Source organism: Struthio camelus, chromosome W (assembly GCF_040807025.1).
Source record: "Struthio camelus isolate bStrCam1 chromosome W, bStrCam1.hap1, whole genome shotgun sequence".
In the NCBI taxonomy this organism is placed as follows: Eukaryota; Metazoa; Chordata; class Aves; order Struthioniformes; family Struthionidae; genus Struthio; species Struthio camelus.
Genome location: NC_090981.1, coordinates 26,736,031 through 26,751,497, shown reverse-complemented (window position 1 = coordinate 26,751,497; position 15,467 = coordinate 26,736,031). Strand labels below are relative to the sequence as shown.

General features: G+C 38.9%; 1 protein-coding gene across 2 annotated transcripts in view; it reads left to right on the top strand.

Annotated features, from left to right (window-relative positions):
- Window positions 1–15,467, top strand: part of LOC138064096 (alpha-mannosidase 2-like) — a 126,219-nt gene that overhangs the window by 14,817 nt on the left and 95,935 nt on the right. For both annotated transcript variants that reach the window (XM_068925059.1, XM_068925060.1), the window contains exon 3: window positions 9,802–9,946. In XM_068925059.1, coding sequence (XP_068781160.1) covers window positions 9,802–9,946 — 145 coding nt within the window. The remainder of the gene's footprint in view (window positions 1–9,801; window positions 9,947–15,467) is intronic.

Below are 15,467 nucleotides of genomic sequence, written 5' to 3'. Positions count from 1 at the left end.
TTGGTGAGGCTTGTGAGTTCATTGACTCTTACATATTCAATTTTAATGGAGTGTTTCAGTTTGTCATTTGTACTGTTTTGGGGAGTCTTGTGGGAGTATTATGAATATTCATAATACTCTAGTGCAAAGATTAAATTTTGAAGTCCAGCTTTCTCATTCTGGAAGTGAATGTATTTCTACTATAGGAGAAGGATGGTGGACTCAACATAAGTATTGATATTACAACAATTGTATGATCTGATTTATCCTTAATTTTTTTAAGATGTTCAGGGATAGGCAAGTAATTCTCATGATCTTAACTAGTTTCTCCGTAAATGACATGTTAATGACAGTAATATCTGACTGTTTGTATTTGTAATATACATTAAGATTTCTGTGCAGAAAAGTTTGTTGGAAATATTGTAAGCCTATTAGGAATGCAAAGTAAAATGTTTTCTTAAACTGTCTCCGTGGTTTGATTCGCATTTGTAGCACTTCAGAACATACGTTTGGTCAGCTCATTTTGGTTAGCTGGCAGTGTATGACTTGTTAAGTTGTAGTATCTAAGCTGCTTTTTGATCATTTCCTATATTTCTAAAGTTATGTGTAATATGTGTAAATAACAAGTATAACAGGGAATATTCTTAATATTTCCTTACATACACTTGGCGTTTCCTTGCTTTGCAGAAGAAGGGAGGTTTCTAATTTTCCGCATATCATTGGATAAGTGCCTTGTGCTCAGCATGTTGTCCACCATGATACTTCAATTATTTTAGCACTGCTTCCTTGTACAGTTTCTCATCCTGCGCGTCTGACTAACACTGGTTATGGAATCTAAGCCCATGACTTCAGTAGAATTCCTCTAACGCTAACTTAACTGATCTAAATTACTATTTGAATATAGCTTCATGGTTTAACACTTCCCCAAGGCTGATGTCCTCTGCAAGCTCAGTCAACTTATTTTTTTTTGGGTCTTTTATAGAGACAGAGAAGTTCTGAGTAGATTATTCATACTGATATACTGATTCCAAATTTACAAATACTGAAACAGCTAGCGAGTGTTAATTATCTGCTATTCACAAACATTAACCTAGAACTACAAATTTTGACCTTCCTTTTTCCCTGCTTCTTCAGAGTCGGTGTATGAGAATGAAGTGAAAAATTAGAAAGAAATAAGGGAGCACGTAAGTGAGACAGAATGTGTTTGGATAAAAATCACTTTGGAGAATGAAGGTAATAGAGGCTTTAATGAATAAATTCTGGGAGTGTGTTATTACATTTTCCCACAGTGTAAAGACCATTGCAAGAATGGGTCCAAATATCCATTAAAAACCTTGGTAGTATTTCAGTGAAAAATATTACCCGGACTTATTACTTTGAGAGACCTATTTTCTATGCATAGGTTGAAAAGTTGCTAATAAAATCATAGCCAAAAAATTCTTGGATAGGCTAACTGATAGATTCTTTTTCTTTTCCATGAAGGAGTTTTAAAACAAGAAATGATACTATGTTACATGGAACACTTGTTTGTAGGAAGGATATTATGTTGGACTGAGAATTGGTATTGTTCAAACTAACTAGAAGCCTAATGTGCATCTTTTTAAAACGATGAAAATGTCATAATCAGAGGAAGCTAGATAGTAAAAACAACAGACTGAAGAACTCTGGCTCTAGCATGGGCATGACTTGACATTCCTTTACGTCAGTAGTTTGAAAAGTGTCTGGAATTTGTGTTCAAAGAAGATGGGATTCTCAGTAGCCCTTGTGCTGAGCTCTACGGTCTCCTAAGTCAATGTGGTATGGTGAAACGTCTGCTCTTTTCCCCTTCAGTTACTGAAGCATCTAACAATGTGCCTAGTCATACTATTATTTTTAAAAATAGAGAATGTAAGTTAGTCTTAAAAAAGATGACCGGAAGAGGTATGAACTGTGCTTTTATTTATTTATTTGTTCCTATGTAGTAGTTCAGTGTTCACTGGGCAAGTTTTGTGGCACTTGCCCAAGACTTAGCCTTTTCTCAACTGTTTGAGTCCCTAAGTACAGAGAAAGAATAAGCCAATACAGAAGAGAGACAGCTGGTGGTAAGTTTTGAAATATTTTAATTGAAAAGCATGTAATAATTTGACTGTCATCATAAGCCGCCATAAAGGAGGCAGGCAGCATCCTTTTGGAACTTCCCTTTGGAATGCCTCTGTTGTTACAATCTCCTTGCATACTATACCAGCATTTTATAATTAGAAATGAAATTTAAATAGCTCAGGGAAATGTTTATCTTTAACCTCTTTTGCTTCTCATTGACTCAGAACCTATTCTTAACTTGCAGTCATGTAACCTGGTCAAATGATAGATATAATTTGTAATTAATGTCTTGAGCAATTCCTGTAGGGGATGATGTTATACAAGAGATGAAAATAATTTAACATCTGTCTTATGGATGTCTTGGCATAACTGTGGTGATTTCAACCTGATCTGACTTGGGTTAATTCCAGTGTAGGTTCTGGAGTCCTAATTTCTTCTTGGCTTTTTTTTTTTTTTAAACTATTTTTTAAACAGGTTCATAGTGAGCCTATTATTTCAAAGAACTGTCAGTGATGATTCCAGGGTCTCTTTCCTGAAGTAGTAACTCCCAGCTCTTGAGCTCAAAATCATATAAGCATGATTTTAGATCACTTTTCCCTAGCATGTATTACCTTATACTTACCTACACTGTGGACAGTTAAAATCAAGATCTTGCAGTCTGCAGAAATTTGCATGTGAAAGCCTTGCATGTGAAATTCAGGCACCATCCATAATTCAGATTCATAGGAATGTGTGCGGTTCTGTGAATTGTTGCTTTTAAACAGGTATGTTTCATTGTTGAAATCACAAAATAGTTGGGGTTGGAAGGGACCCCTAGAGATCATCAGGTCCAACCTCCCTTCTCAAGCAGAGTCACCTAGAGCAGCTTGCTCAGGGCCATGTCCAGTTGGGTTTGGAGCATCACCAAGAGTGGAGACTCCACAACCTCTCTGGTCAGTCTGTGCCAGTGTTTGACCACCCTCAGGGTTTTCTTCTGTTCAGACAGTTTCCTGTGTTTCAATTTGTACCCATTGCTTCTTGTCCTGTCACTAGGCACCACTGAGAATAATTTGACCCCGTTGTCTTTACACCTTCCCATCAGATTTTTTTTTTTTTATAAACGTTGATGAGATCCCCCTGAGCTTGCTCTTCTCCAGACTGAACAGTCCCAGCGCTCTCAGCCTCTCCTTGTGTGGGAGATGCTCCAGCCTCCTGACCAGCTTGGTGGCCCTTCCTTGGACTTTCTCTAGTCAGTCCATGTCTGTCTTGTACTGGGGAGCCCAGAATTGGACACGCAGTACTCCAGGTGTGGCCTTAACCAGGGCTGAGTAGAGGGGAAGGATGACCTCCCTTGACCTGCTATGAACACTGCTCCTAATGCACCCTAGGATATAGGTGACCGACCTTCTGTGCCATGAGGGCACATTGCTGGCCCATGTTCAGCTTGCCCATCAGGACCCCCAGGTCCTTCTCTGCAAAACTGCTCTTCAGCTGGTCAGCCCCCAGCCTGTACTGGTGTGTGACATATTTGTTCCCAGGTGCAGAATTTTGCTGAACTTTGAGGTTTCTCCCTGCCCATTTCTCCAGCATTTTGAGGTCCCTCTGAAGAACAGCACAACCATCTGGTGTATCAGATGTTCCTCCCAGTTTATATCACTTGCAGACTTAGTGCGAGTGCGTTCGATCCAATCATCCACATCGTTAATGAAGATGTCAAACAGCGTTGGCCCCAGTATCAACCCCTGAGGGACCCCACTAGTGACTCAAGCTGGATGTTGTGCTGCTGATCACAACCCTCTGAGCCTGACACTTCAGCCAGTTTTCAGTCTACCTCACTGATGGCTTATCTAGCCTGTAGAGTTCAGCTCGTCTCTGAGGATGTTACGGGAGACAGTGTCAAAAGCCTTACTGAAGTCAAGGTAACGAAACATCGACTGTTCTCCCCTCAGCCACCAAGCCAGTCTTCTCACTGTAGAAGGCTATCAGGTTGATAAAGCAAGATTTCACTTTGTAAATTCATGCTGACTACTCCCAACCACCTTCCTGTCCTTCACGTGTCTGGAAATAGTATGCAGGATTAGCTGTTCTGTCACCTTTCTAGGGATTGAGGTGACTGAGCTGATAGTTCCCCAGATCTTTCTTTTTACCCTCCTTAAAGATAGGGATGACCTTTTTTCTTTTTTCTTTTCTTTTTTTTTTTTTCTTCCAGTCCTCAGGCACCTCTCTGATTATCATGACCTTTCAAAGATAATGCCTTGCAGTGACATCAGGTAGCTCCCTTGGCACTCATGGGTTTATCTCATCAGGGCCCATGGACTTGTTTATGTCCAGTTTGCTTAAGTGTTCCCTAACCTGATCCTCCTCCAGCACAGATAAGTTGTCTTTACTCAAGACTTCCCTCTGGTCTTAGAGGCTTGCATTCCTTAAAGCTGGTCTTACCAGTAAAAACTAAGGTGAAGGATGCATTCAGTACCTTTGCCTTTTTTGTGCCCTTCTTCACCAGGGCACAGAAGAGTTTCACTCTTAAGGTCACTCATGGGTAATGGGCAGGTTTACAGAGTATGCACTTCATTTTCTTCAGAGGCTTGCATTTCATTTAATAATTATGGTTCTTCAAATTTTAAAAAGCAGGAAAATATGGAATTAGACTAATGTTCGTACAGCCCTTCCCCCTTGAACTAGCAGTACAGAAAGCATTGCACCATATTTGCCATGTGAGGAATGTTGTCCTAAGGTGGAAGCACTCCTGGCACAGCTGTGACTTGACAAGATGATCTGGTACAGGTCATAGATATTTTAGTGTACATACATTATAAGCCCAATTGGAGCATTGCTACAATTGGCATTAGGATTACAATGACCTGTATTATAATGTAACATTACTCCTTTTCTTTGTATCTTAAGATAAAGGACTTAATGTTTTTAGGTTTTCAGATGTTTGTGTTTTTTTCTCAGATTTCCTGGTTTAAAGGAAATCAGCTACCATCAGAAAATTTAAACTCCTATGTGTTTGTCTTAACTGATTCCTGTAGGCTGTTTTTACGGAAGCGAAGTGTCTTTTGAAGGAAGTTTATTTTCAGATGTACCACTATATTCTAACATAGTTTTCCACTGAGTTACTGGAGAGAATGTTAGAAAACTGCTGAGTGCTTTTCTGTTATATTATTTTTAATGGAAATATGTTTAAGTTGAAATGTCTGGGGAATATGGTCAGCTCAAGAAATCAGAGGAACTGGTGTATTAAAACTTCCTGCTTTTTTAAAAAAATCTCAAATGCTTAAAGTTGCAGCAAAGTCAGTTTTCCTCTTCTTCACTGTCTGCAACATCTAAGCCCTGCTGTCATTAACAGCTCATTCTTCTTTCTTTATCCATTTTAAACCATTTTAGAAGAGAGTAGCACGTGAGAAACAGCTCCAATTATGTCTAATGCCCTCAATTGTTGGTTATCTGTTACTGCAATAGCTTTCTGAGTGACAGAAGCTGCATGTCACTTATATACATTGTCATCCTAGTTCCAGTTTCCTCTTCCACTCAATGTATACTCGATTCAGCTTCAGCTCTAGCATTTATCAGATTGTTCCATAAGCTAATTCAGTTTACTAACGTAGTAGAAAGTTGTTTTTTTTTTTTTTTTTTCATGGATTGATTTTGTGTGTGTGTGTGAATTAGTGATGTAAACTAACTCACAGACATGTCTCAAGGAGACATGACCTAGTACCAGGTAAGAGGCAGAACTGGTGTGAAACAGTACCTTTCTCCTCTTTTGGAAGTAGTGAGTTACTACAGTTGTCTCATGCCATATCATTGAACCTCATTGTTATTCTTCAGTGAAGACAACCTTTATATAGAAAGGTGTTTCAGACCTTTGTAGAGTGGTCCGTTTGAGGTTTTTTCTTCTGTGAGAGAACGTCTTGTGGGAGGATCTATTGAGAGAATTGCTCAGAAGGAGGGAATTGTTTCTGTGATCTCAGTGGATGTGCTTGTTCTTGCCCCTTTAAACATGAGGGTATAGGAATTTGCAGTGAAAGCACGTGCCTGCTGCACAATTCCTTATTCCAGTTCCAGAAGCATATATTTGTCTTATGCCTTTAGAATAGTATTTTTCTACTGATTGTACAACAAGACAAGCTTTTTCAGATGTTTGCACAGCTGGGTTAGTACAGAAGTTGTGTACCTTAAAATGGGTAGGTCAGTTTATAGATTCTGAGATGTAGAGACAACAGGGAATAGGTCTGCTTTTTATCTGAAATGGAGACCAGGAGATCCAAGTCTATACTGGAGTGGTGGGAGAAGAGAGAGGTCAAGACATGAATTTCTGGAGGGGACCCTAATGAACAATCAATGTGCATGTTGATTGGGAAGTACATAACACTGCATACTTATTTCATGTACTGCTGCCTCTTCTATTCTACCACCTCAGACTGCCTTTTCTCCATAACTTCTTCTTCTTTGTCTTCGCCCACTCGCGATTATTTTCGTGTACGTTCTTCTTCTTGGAAACAAACTGTGAGCCTTAAATATTTAAATTACATATCTCCCAAGTAGATGCCTTCCTGTCAGATGTTCTCCCAAGATGGAGTTCAGATTCAACGGCTAGCTGACTTGCTTTTTCAAACATGTGAACACTGGCAGTTCCAAAAGCTTGCCTAATAATTTCTTTTCCTAACTCATTCATGAAAAGTGCTGTCCTTTTTAAAATTTGAGTTATAGGATCAGTTACAGGAGTCTGATTGTTTTTTTTTTTTTTTTTTTTAAACCTCAGATGACTTGAGTGTATGAGAAGGCAACTTTTGAAATTGATGCTTTTGCCAGCTAATCTGAATGAAATGATTAGGGAAAAAAGTTGGGATCAGCAATGCACCCCAACTGTGCAAATAAAACAGATGAGAAATACATGGGTCTAATCTGTGTTTCGAGAATACTGAATAAAAACATTTCTAAAAAGCTCATGATCTGAAAGCCCAAGGCACAAAAAGAGAAAATGTAGAAAACGCTTCACAGCTGGATAAAGTTAAAGCCTCAATTTTTCTACTTAAAGGAACTGGCTGATGGTTGTGTCAGGGTAACTAATCACTGCTTTCAGTGCTGGCATGTGGAAGAAACTACTTAATAACAGAGCAAGTATGTTAAGCCTCAAGGTTTTGACCTTTTTATAGTTACTGCTCTATTGTTGTGTGACGATATGATCATGTGAAAACATACCATGCAATGTAAATGATGATAATTTTTTTGAATTGGTGGTTTATATGCACCTTGTGCTTATGGCACAAAAACACAATATCCACAGCTTTTAGAAACTGAAAATTCTTTTGTCCTAGCAACATGTAGATTTATTGTGCTTGGGCCATACTGTCCTCCTTGCTGACATGCCAATTTATAGATGAGACATGTTGTAAATCCACAGTTGTTCTTGCTCTCTTAGTGAGAGGAGGAATGTTCTGATGTCATTTATGCAAGCTTTATCTCCTTTACTTCTTAAATTTAGTATCTAAAGTAGTTACTGAATGCTCTGATATATTGACCTCTTCAGCAAAGAGCTCTCTTGTCTTGCTTCCAGTACCTTAAATGGCAGCTGCAGGGCTGTGGAAGTCAAAAAAGAATAGGCTCCAACTTGAGTAACAAAGATCCTTTGTCCTATTTATCTAATATATATTGTTACTTTGAAATACACTTTACGTTAGTTTCAACAGATACTGTCCAGGACATTGCTATGGTTGTTTTCCTCTTTTTTTTTTTTTTCCCCCCCAAACTTTGCACAGCAAATTGAAAATCTTGTACCTGTTGGCTGTGCTAAGCATGATTAGCCATGCATAATTAAGCAACCTGTTTATGTTGACAGTCTCAAACATTGTATTTTAGAAGATATCAGCTTCCAATGAAGGACCTAAAATGAATGTACACAGATCGCTTTTTGTGCTTTAGGTGGTTGGCAATGAAGAACATCAAAATAAATATTTAACTTTGTGGGAATTTTTAAATGTTCTGTCTAGTCTCCTGGGTAAACTTACCTTACTGTTGTTGGGACTGATTTATAGCAATATTATTTTCATCTTGGCATGACAAATGTCTGATACTATTACATTTTTTTTCATAGCTTTTATTGGATCTCACATTTCCAGTGCTTGCATCTCTTCTATGAAAAGTAGTCCTTAATTAATAGGTGAAATTCTGTGCTGCTTTGAGGATTCATGACTAAGTTCAATCTTTAAGGTTATTTGTTAGTCCCAAAGAAGAAAACTGCTTTTCCTCCTTTCTCTATTTCCTCCTTTGTTCTGCTTGCTTTCTTTACTCTGTACTATTAGATGTGGTTCTCTTCCACTCATTCTTTCCTCTTCCTCAGAGAAGTCTGCTCTGGAGGAACCTTCTGTGTGTTTTCTGTGTTTATAATAATGCTTTATGTATGCATCAGGGCCTGATATGAACATACCCTGTGTTGGGCAAAAAGTCTAATGTCTAACACTTTTCCGCAAACACCTTCAAGCACTAGGGATTATATAGGAGATAACGTACTGGAAGAGTTGCAGTGATCTTCCTTTCTACAACTTAATTCTGAGATAAAAGTTGATTCTAAAATTGGAAAGTACAGTCCTCTATTATCACAGATGACCATATTGTAAAATTACTTGGAAGCTGATGGATGTTTAAGGCTAGTTACTTCTGTGGGTTGTTTTAAACTTTGCTGGTCTTTTTGGAAAGTTATTTCCAGAACTTCACTGTTGTTTTAGAAATAGTTGTCTGTATGCTGTACGCTTATGCATACAGTGAAGTGATAGCCACTTCTTCTGTTCAGATTTTAAACTACCTTTCTGATTTGTCTTTATCTGGTAGTTTTAGTTTGAGGAAAATGCACATAAAGTGAAATTGTTGCTCTTAAATGTGTTCAGATGATTCAAAAATAGGAAGTAAATTTTCAGTTTGCAAGAGGACTATGTTTTTAAAATTGTCTAGAAAGTAAAAAGCTTGCCCAGTTCATAATTTTTGTTCAGGAAATTGAGTATTTTTTTTAGCACAGAAGGCAAAGCCTTACCAAAAACGAAAGCTGGATATGGTAATTTTGTTCTAAATTTACATTAGAAGAATCTCTTTGAAGCTATCTGTTGGTATATAAACTTTAAAGGCGCTTGTTAGTGTTACTCCAGAGTTATTTTATTTACCTGTAAGCTTATTATTTGCACGCAGAAATGAACTATAACTTTCCTTGAATAAATAATATACTGGGCAGCAGTAGCTATAAGAGGAGCTTTATCACAGCAGTTGGTTGTAGTTCTGAACTTTTTTCTTTGACAGTTTCTTTCAGTTCCTTTCTGTCAGTTTGACTTGCCTCAATCTGTCTCATGTTGTCCTCTTATCTTACTTGTTTAATTTGCCCTCTTCATTTTCTGCATTCCCCAAGTTAGTATATTCTCCTATTTTGTGTGATGCTCTCCCTGCATAACCTCCAGTCTTCCAATGCCATTATGAGCTGTCATCCTTTTGGTCACTTCTTTCAGGTTTCTTTCTGACTCTTTAATCATTTTTAGCCTATCATTTCCTCAGAATGGAGCCTGTCAAATGCTTCTCTCTACCTGCTAGTGCTTTGGTTGTCCTAGTGTGACGTGAAACTTGCTTTCATTTGTCAACTTTCTACTCATTTGACAATTAATCTCTCCCTGTGTAATGAGCAAGCTGATCCAGTATTATTACTGGAGGATGAAAACCTCTGATTTTAATGGCAGACTTCTTTTTGTGTGAATTTATGTTGTATATTCTCTTTACCCTTTTTAGATGTTGGATGTCTATGACATTCTTCCTTTCGATAATCCAGATGGTGGTGTTTGGAAACAAGGATTTGATATCACATACAATGAAAATGAATGGGACAGTGAACCGCTTCAAGTTTTTGTTGTGCCTCACTCGCATAATGACCCAGGTAATGTTTTAACCATATCGATTTGGGTATCTAGAGGCTTGAATTAAATGTATAATGCCATCTCTGTTAAGATTTGGATTTTTCTGAAATCTGCTACTTAATGTGTTAATTTTAAGTCTAACAAAGTGGTTAAACCGATACATAATTTAAGTTCCATTGACTTCAAGGGACGACTGTAACGGTAAAAGTTGTACATGTGTGTCTTTATGAATTAGAGTAGAACTTTAGTGCTGATGTTAGAAAGTAATACAGAATTCGTGTGTGGTATCCTACTGTTAGGCCTAGGTAGTTTGTTCATTGCTGCATTAAATATAGTCTATTCTTATTTTGATTTTTTTACATTTAGATATTTAATCCTCAGCCTGTGTTAGAAGGGTGTACTTTTTGGAAGATGTGACAATGGCAAATCTGAGATTTCTTCAACTCTTGACACTATTTTTCTTCTCTCCCTTCTCCTTCTTCCCTTCCCTCTCCCCATTTTCCAAAAGAAAAAACCTACAATGGGATAATGTAAGATCTGAATTTAAATGGAAGTCTAGATATGCTTGCATAATTCCACTTTATCCTCCCAAGGGGATTTTTACTGTGTAATATATTACATGGGAAAGTGACACTTTCCCATGTAAAAATGATTGCAAAGTATTTTAAAATGTCTAAAATACACCATAAACCAGTGAATTATACTGCTATAGCATAGTGCCACTAAGTTGTGTGTAGACTGGCCATGAGAACTTGATGAAGCTGCATGTTACTGTGGAAAACCACAATTTCAGTGGTTTTAAGCTTTCCTACTGCATAGCTCTCTAACAATTTAAATTGTACTGCTATTTGAAGTACTGTGCATCTGACTAAAGATATGGTAGTTTAAACATAAGTGACTTTGAAAGTATTAGATACCGCAGGAAAATTAATACTAGAGTCTGGAGGGATTGAATTATCCAGTTATGACTGTTAAAGAATAAGTCTAGTAGAATAAACAGAGAAAATAAAGTATAAATTTCGATCTGTTTTTTGTTGAACTGTGTATCCATTTATTCCCCTCTCCTGTTGTGCGCCTAAAAATTTTCCCAAAGAGAAGCCAAGTTCAGTGTAGTTTTTAAATGAATCTGAAACCATCCTAAAGGAACATACAGCACTTCCAAGTCTTTCAGTTCTCCTTAGAAAGGGATGTGGAGCTTACCAATCATTCTAGGGAAGTTGGTAGGATCATCTTGTAATTTAGGTGTGTGTACGCCTGAGAAGGGGCATCTAGCTAGGGGCCTGTTGCCTAGTTTCACCTCACCCCTCTGGAGGTGACTTGAGCTGGATTGAACAAATCCTCTGTCCAGTGCAGGCTAAGGTGGCTCTAAGGCAACGTGAAGCTCAGGAGTGGTAGGAATCACAGAATCAGAGTCACAGAATGGTTGAGGTTGGAAGGGACCTCTGGAGATCATCTAGTCCAACCCCCTTGCTCAAGCAGGGTCCTCTAGAGCACGTTGCACAGGATCTCGTCCAGGCATGTTCTGAATATCTCCAGAGAAGGAGGCTCCACAACCTCTCTGGGCAACCTGCTCCAATGCTCTGTCACCCTCACAGTGAAGAAGTTTTTCCTCATGTTCAGATGGAACTGCCTGTGTTTCAGTTTGTGCCCATTGCCTCTCGTCCTGTCACTGGGCACCACTTGGAAGAGTCAGTCTGCCCGCATCCTCTTGACACCCTCCCTTCAGATTTCTGTAGACATTGATGAGATCCCCTCTCAGTCTTGTCTTCCCCAGGCTAAACAGGCCCAGCTCTCGCAGCCTTTCCTCACAAGACAGATGCTCCAGTCCCCTCATCATCTTTGTAGCCCTCCGCTGGACTCTCTCCAGTAGTACTGCGTCTCTCTTGTACTGGGGAGCCCAGAATTGGACACAAGGGCACCTTGCTGGCTCATGGTCAACTTGTTGTTCTCCACGACACCCAGGTCCTTCTCTGCAGAGCTGCTTGCCAGCAGGTCAACCCCCAGCCTGCACTGGTGCAGGGGGTTATTGCTCCCCAGGGGCAGGACCTTGCACTTGCCTTTGTGGAACTTCAGGAGGTTCCTCTCCGCCCACCTCTCCAGCCTGTCCAGGTCCCTCTGAATGGCAGCACAGTCTTCTGGTGTGTCAGCCTCTCCCCCCAGTTTAGTATCATCAGCAAACTTGCTAAGGGTGCACTCTGTCCCTTCCTCCAGGTCATTGATGAATACGTTGAACAAGACTGGACCCAGGACTGACCCCTGGGGGACACCACTAGCCACAGGCCTCCAACTTGACTCTGCGCCATTCACCACAACCCTCTGAGCTCGGCCATCCAGCCAGTTCTCAATCCACCTCACCGTCCACTCATCTAGCCCATACTTCCTGAGCTTACCTAGGAGGACGTGATGGGAGACAGTGTGAAAAGCCTTGCTGAAGTCCAGGTAGACAACATCCACTGCTCTGCCCTCATCTGTCCAGCCAGTCCTTCCATCATAGAAGGCTACCAGGTTGGTCAAGGAGGGAGGTGTGAGGCAAGCTGAGAAGAACTTTGCATAATGCTTCCCGGAGTCCACACAGGTCGTGAAGTTCTGGCACTGATTTCTCTTCAGGAGCAGTCTATGCTTATGAAGGCTAACAACCTGCATTTTGAGGCTTTGTGTTCCTTGCCACGTTTTCAGTAGATCAGTAGAGATGACTTTTGGCCCTGATGATGATTTTCAGGCTGTTGGTTTCGGTAACCTTTTCCGAACCTAATCTTTTCCTTTACTTTTTTGGACGTTCTTTCTGTAATTGTAGTCTGAAGTAGAATATATTGGGTTAATTCCTCCTGTGCAGCCCTGCCTCTCTCATTGATGCTCCATGCAGAATTGAACAGTTGCTTACTGCCATTCTGTGGGGACACTGGAGCTAATCTTCAGTGACTTCCAACCTTCAGCTTTCTTCTTCACATCTGCAGGTCTCCTGTAATCAGAGAAATATCTGCAGTAGGTTTCCACAAACTAGCATCTTTGTCAACTGACAACCTCCCTTTTCCTTTTTCACTTTTTGTGTTAGCAGTTGTGGAATTTCCTGTATTTACCCAGGAAATACATTTGCAACGAGTCTGTCTACCCCTTAATTTCACATCAAAGTAATATTTCTTTGTGGATTGAAAAGTTCCATTTAATGAGATTTGATCTGATCCTCCTCTTTCCTCTTGCTCTGACCCACTTCCAAACTCCGGGTGCCTGGACCATAATGAACTTTGAGAGGTATAGACTTTTACTAGCACTTGCATTTCTATATTGGAGGGAGTCACTTGTTTTTCCAGCTCTTAGAAAGCAGTCTCTTTGTGCCTGTCCCTTCAATAATAAGTTTTGAGGAAATCTGTGAATTTATGACAGATCCCTCTCTCTTCTCTCTTTTGCAGCATTGTTTCTGCATAGGTTATCCCCAAGATTTTGCCCAAAGTCTTGACTGAATTCACACATGTCTTTCATTTTTGATAGCTGACTTTTTTACAGGTGTCCTGTTTTACTTCTCAGAGTCTTCCTCCCTAATATGTAAGTGCTTCATGCATTATAATATAACATTGTATCTGCCCTTCCACATGCAGCAAGTAAAAACTTCAAGAAATCTTCATCTTCTTGTGCACACAGTCTATATGTTTTACAGCTTGTTCAGATTCCTCAGTTGATTTAAAAAATTGTCAAACTACACTATAAACCTGGTAAATGTAGCTCCTTCCCTCACCAAAGGTAATCATACGAGACTGGTAGTCACTTGCTTTTATAAACAGTATTATCAGAAATCTCTAGACTTGGTACTGCTTTTGGTAAGGACACTTCTTTAGAATCACCTGCAGTATGAAAGTGCATATTAATAAGCACTAGGAAAAAAAGGAAAATATTTGCCTGTAACAGAGGTTTGAAGTCGCTTGTATAGCTGTGGATTACATTCTTCCTTTCCCTTTTTTGGATATATTTTGATTCTGTGATGAAGGAAAATAGAGGGTTGAAAGGCATGATGTGAAGGTGATGTCCTCCAGCAGCAGAGCTTAAGGCATAATGAAGCTATAGTGTAACTCTGTTCAGAAGTTTTTATATATATATATATATATATGTATATATATATTTATATTTATATATGTATACACACATAGATATAAATTAAATAGATGCATATTTATCTAATATATATAAATATTAATATATTAAATATATATTTAATATCTATAATTAAATATATACAAATATATATTTATATATTTACCAGTGAATGCAGCTGGTAAGGTTTTTGGAGCTAAGAAAGTTGTGTCCTTAAGCTCTTATTCTGTTTTTTTTATTTTTTTATTTTTTAATTTTCCCATTTAAGACTACTTTCTTGTTAATTTTTCACTTAACCAGTTATGCTAGCGAATAGCTGGAGCTCAGAGGTGAAAACACTGCCTTAGAACAGAGTTGTAAGAAGAGGAGGAAGGTGGTCTTAGGTTCCAAGCTTTGTTCCTGGGAGTGACTTACACTCTGGAGCACTTGATGTTACTAAGTTCTGTTAAATCTTGGTTAACTGGCTGTGTGTGAGTTCATTCAGGACCTATGAACTTGGGGTCTCTGTTCTCCTTCCTTCAGTGGTGATTTATTGGGAAAGCAGATATGAGAATGGGTTACTTTTACATTTTTGATCAGTGGCAGCCATAACTATCTTGTTTAGTTTCTGGCAGTTAATGAGGATTAGATTACCTCACTAGCTTCTCTGATTCGGGCCCAGGGAATGACTCAGTACAAATTAATCTCAAGGCATGGATAGATGTTCACGTCACAAATGACTGTGCTGGTTGAGGTTATTGCCACTGTAGATGGGTGGTATTCCTTTCTGAAGCGGATTAAGGAATGATCCTATAACCTGCTGTGTTGGTAAAGTCCTTATGTCACCTCTCATGTGCTTCAAGAGCTGTTTCATGTGACTTTGCCTGAAGTGGTTTAGGCAGCTGAACTCCAGAGGAGAGAACTCTGCTCGGGGACAATGATACTGTCAACCAGCACAACTGGATTTGAAAGATGATATTCATCTATGACCATAGGGGTCAGAAGACATTGCTCTTAGTTGGCAGTGGTGATCTTGGGAATGTCTTTTCATTTAATTATTTATTGAAGAATTTTGACTTGTGGATGTTTTAATGTGAATGTGTACTAGATCAGATTCTTGTATCGCTGGATGTGATTGTTACAGATAGAGTACAAAAGCCTCTTAAATGGAATTGAAAGAGACTAAAATAGACTTTTTTCCAGAAATTTCTGTCTAAGTACAGATGCATATGAAAGTGTACCTATGTGCATGACAAGTCTAAATACTGCTTTTAAAAACTTCATTAGCTTTTTTTAATTATTTAAAGCTATCTCCATTTTTCAGATGGAAATCTATATAGCCTTAAGTTAATAGTGGTGTTGAGATTTTAAAAAAAAATAAATAAAAAGGAATAAAGGTTTGCTGTTAATACTGTGGAGTTTGAGATTTGTTTTCAGTTGGCCAGGTCTGGATATGATTTTTCAAATGATTTCTTAGGT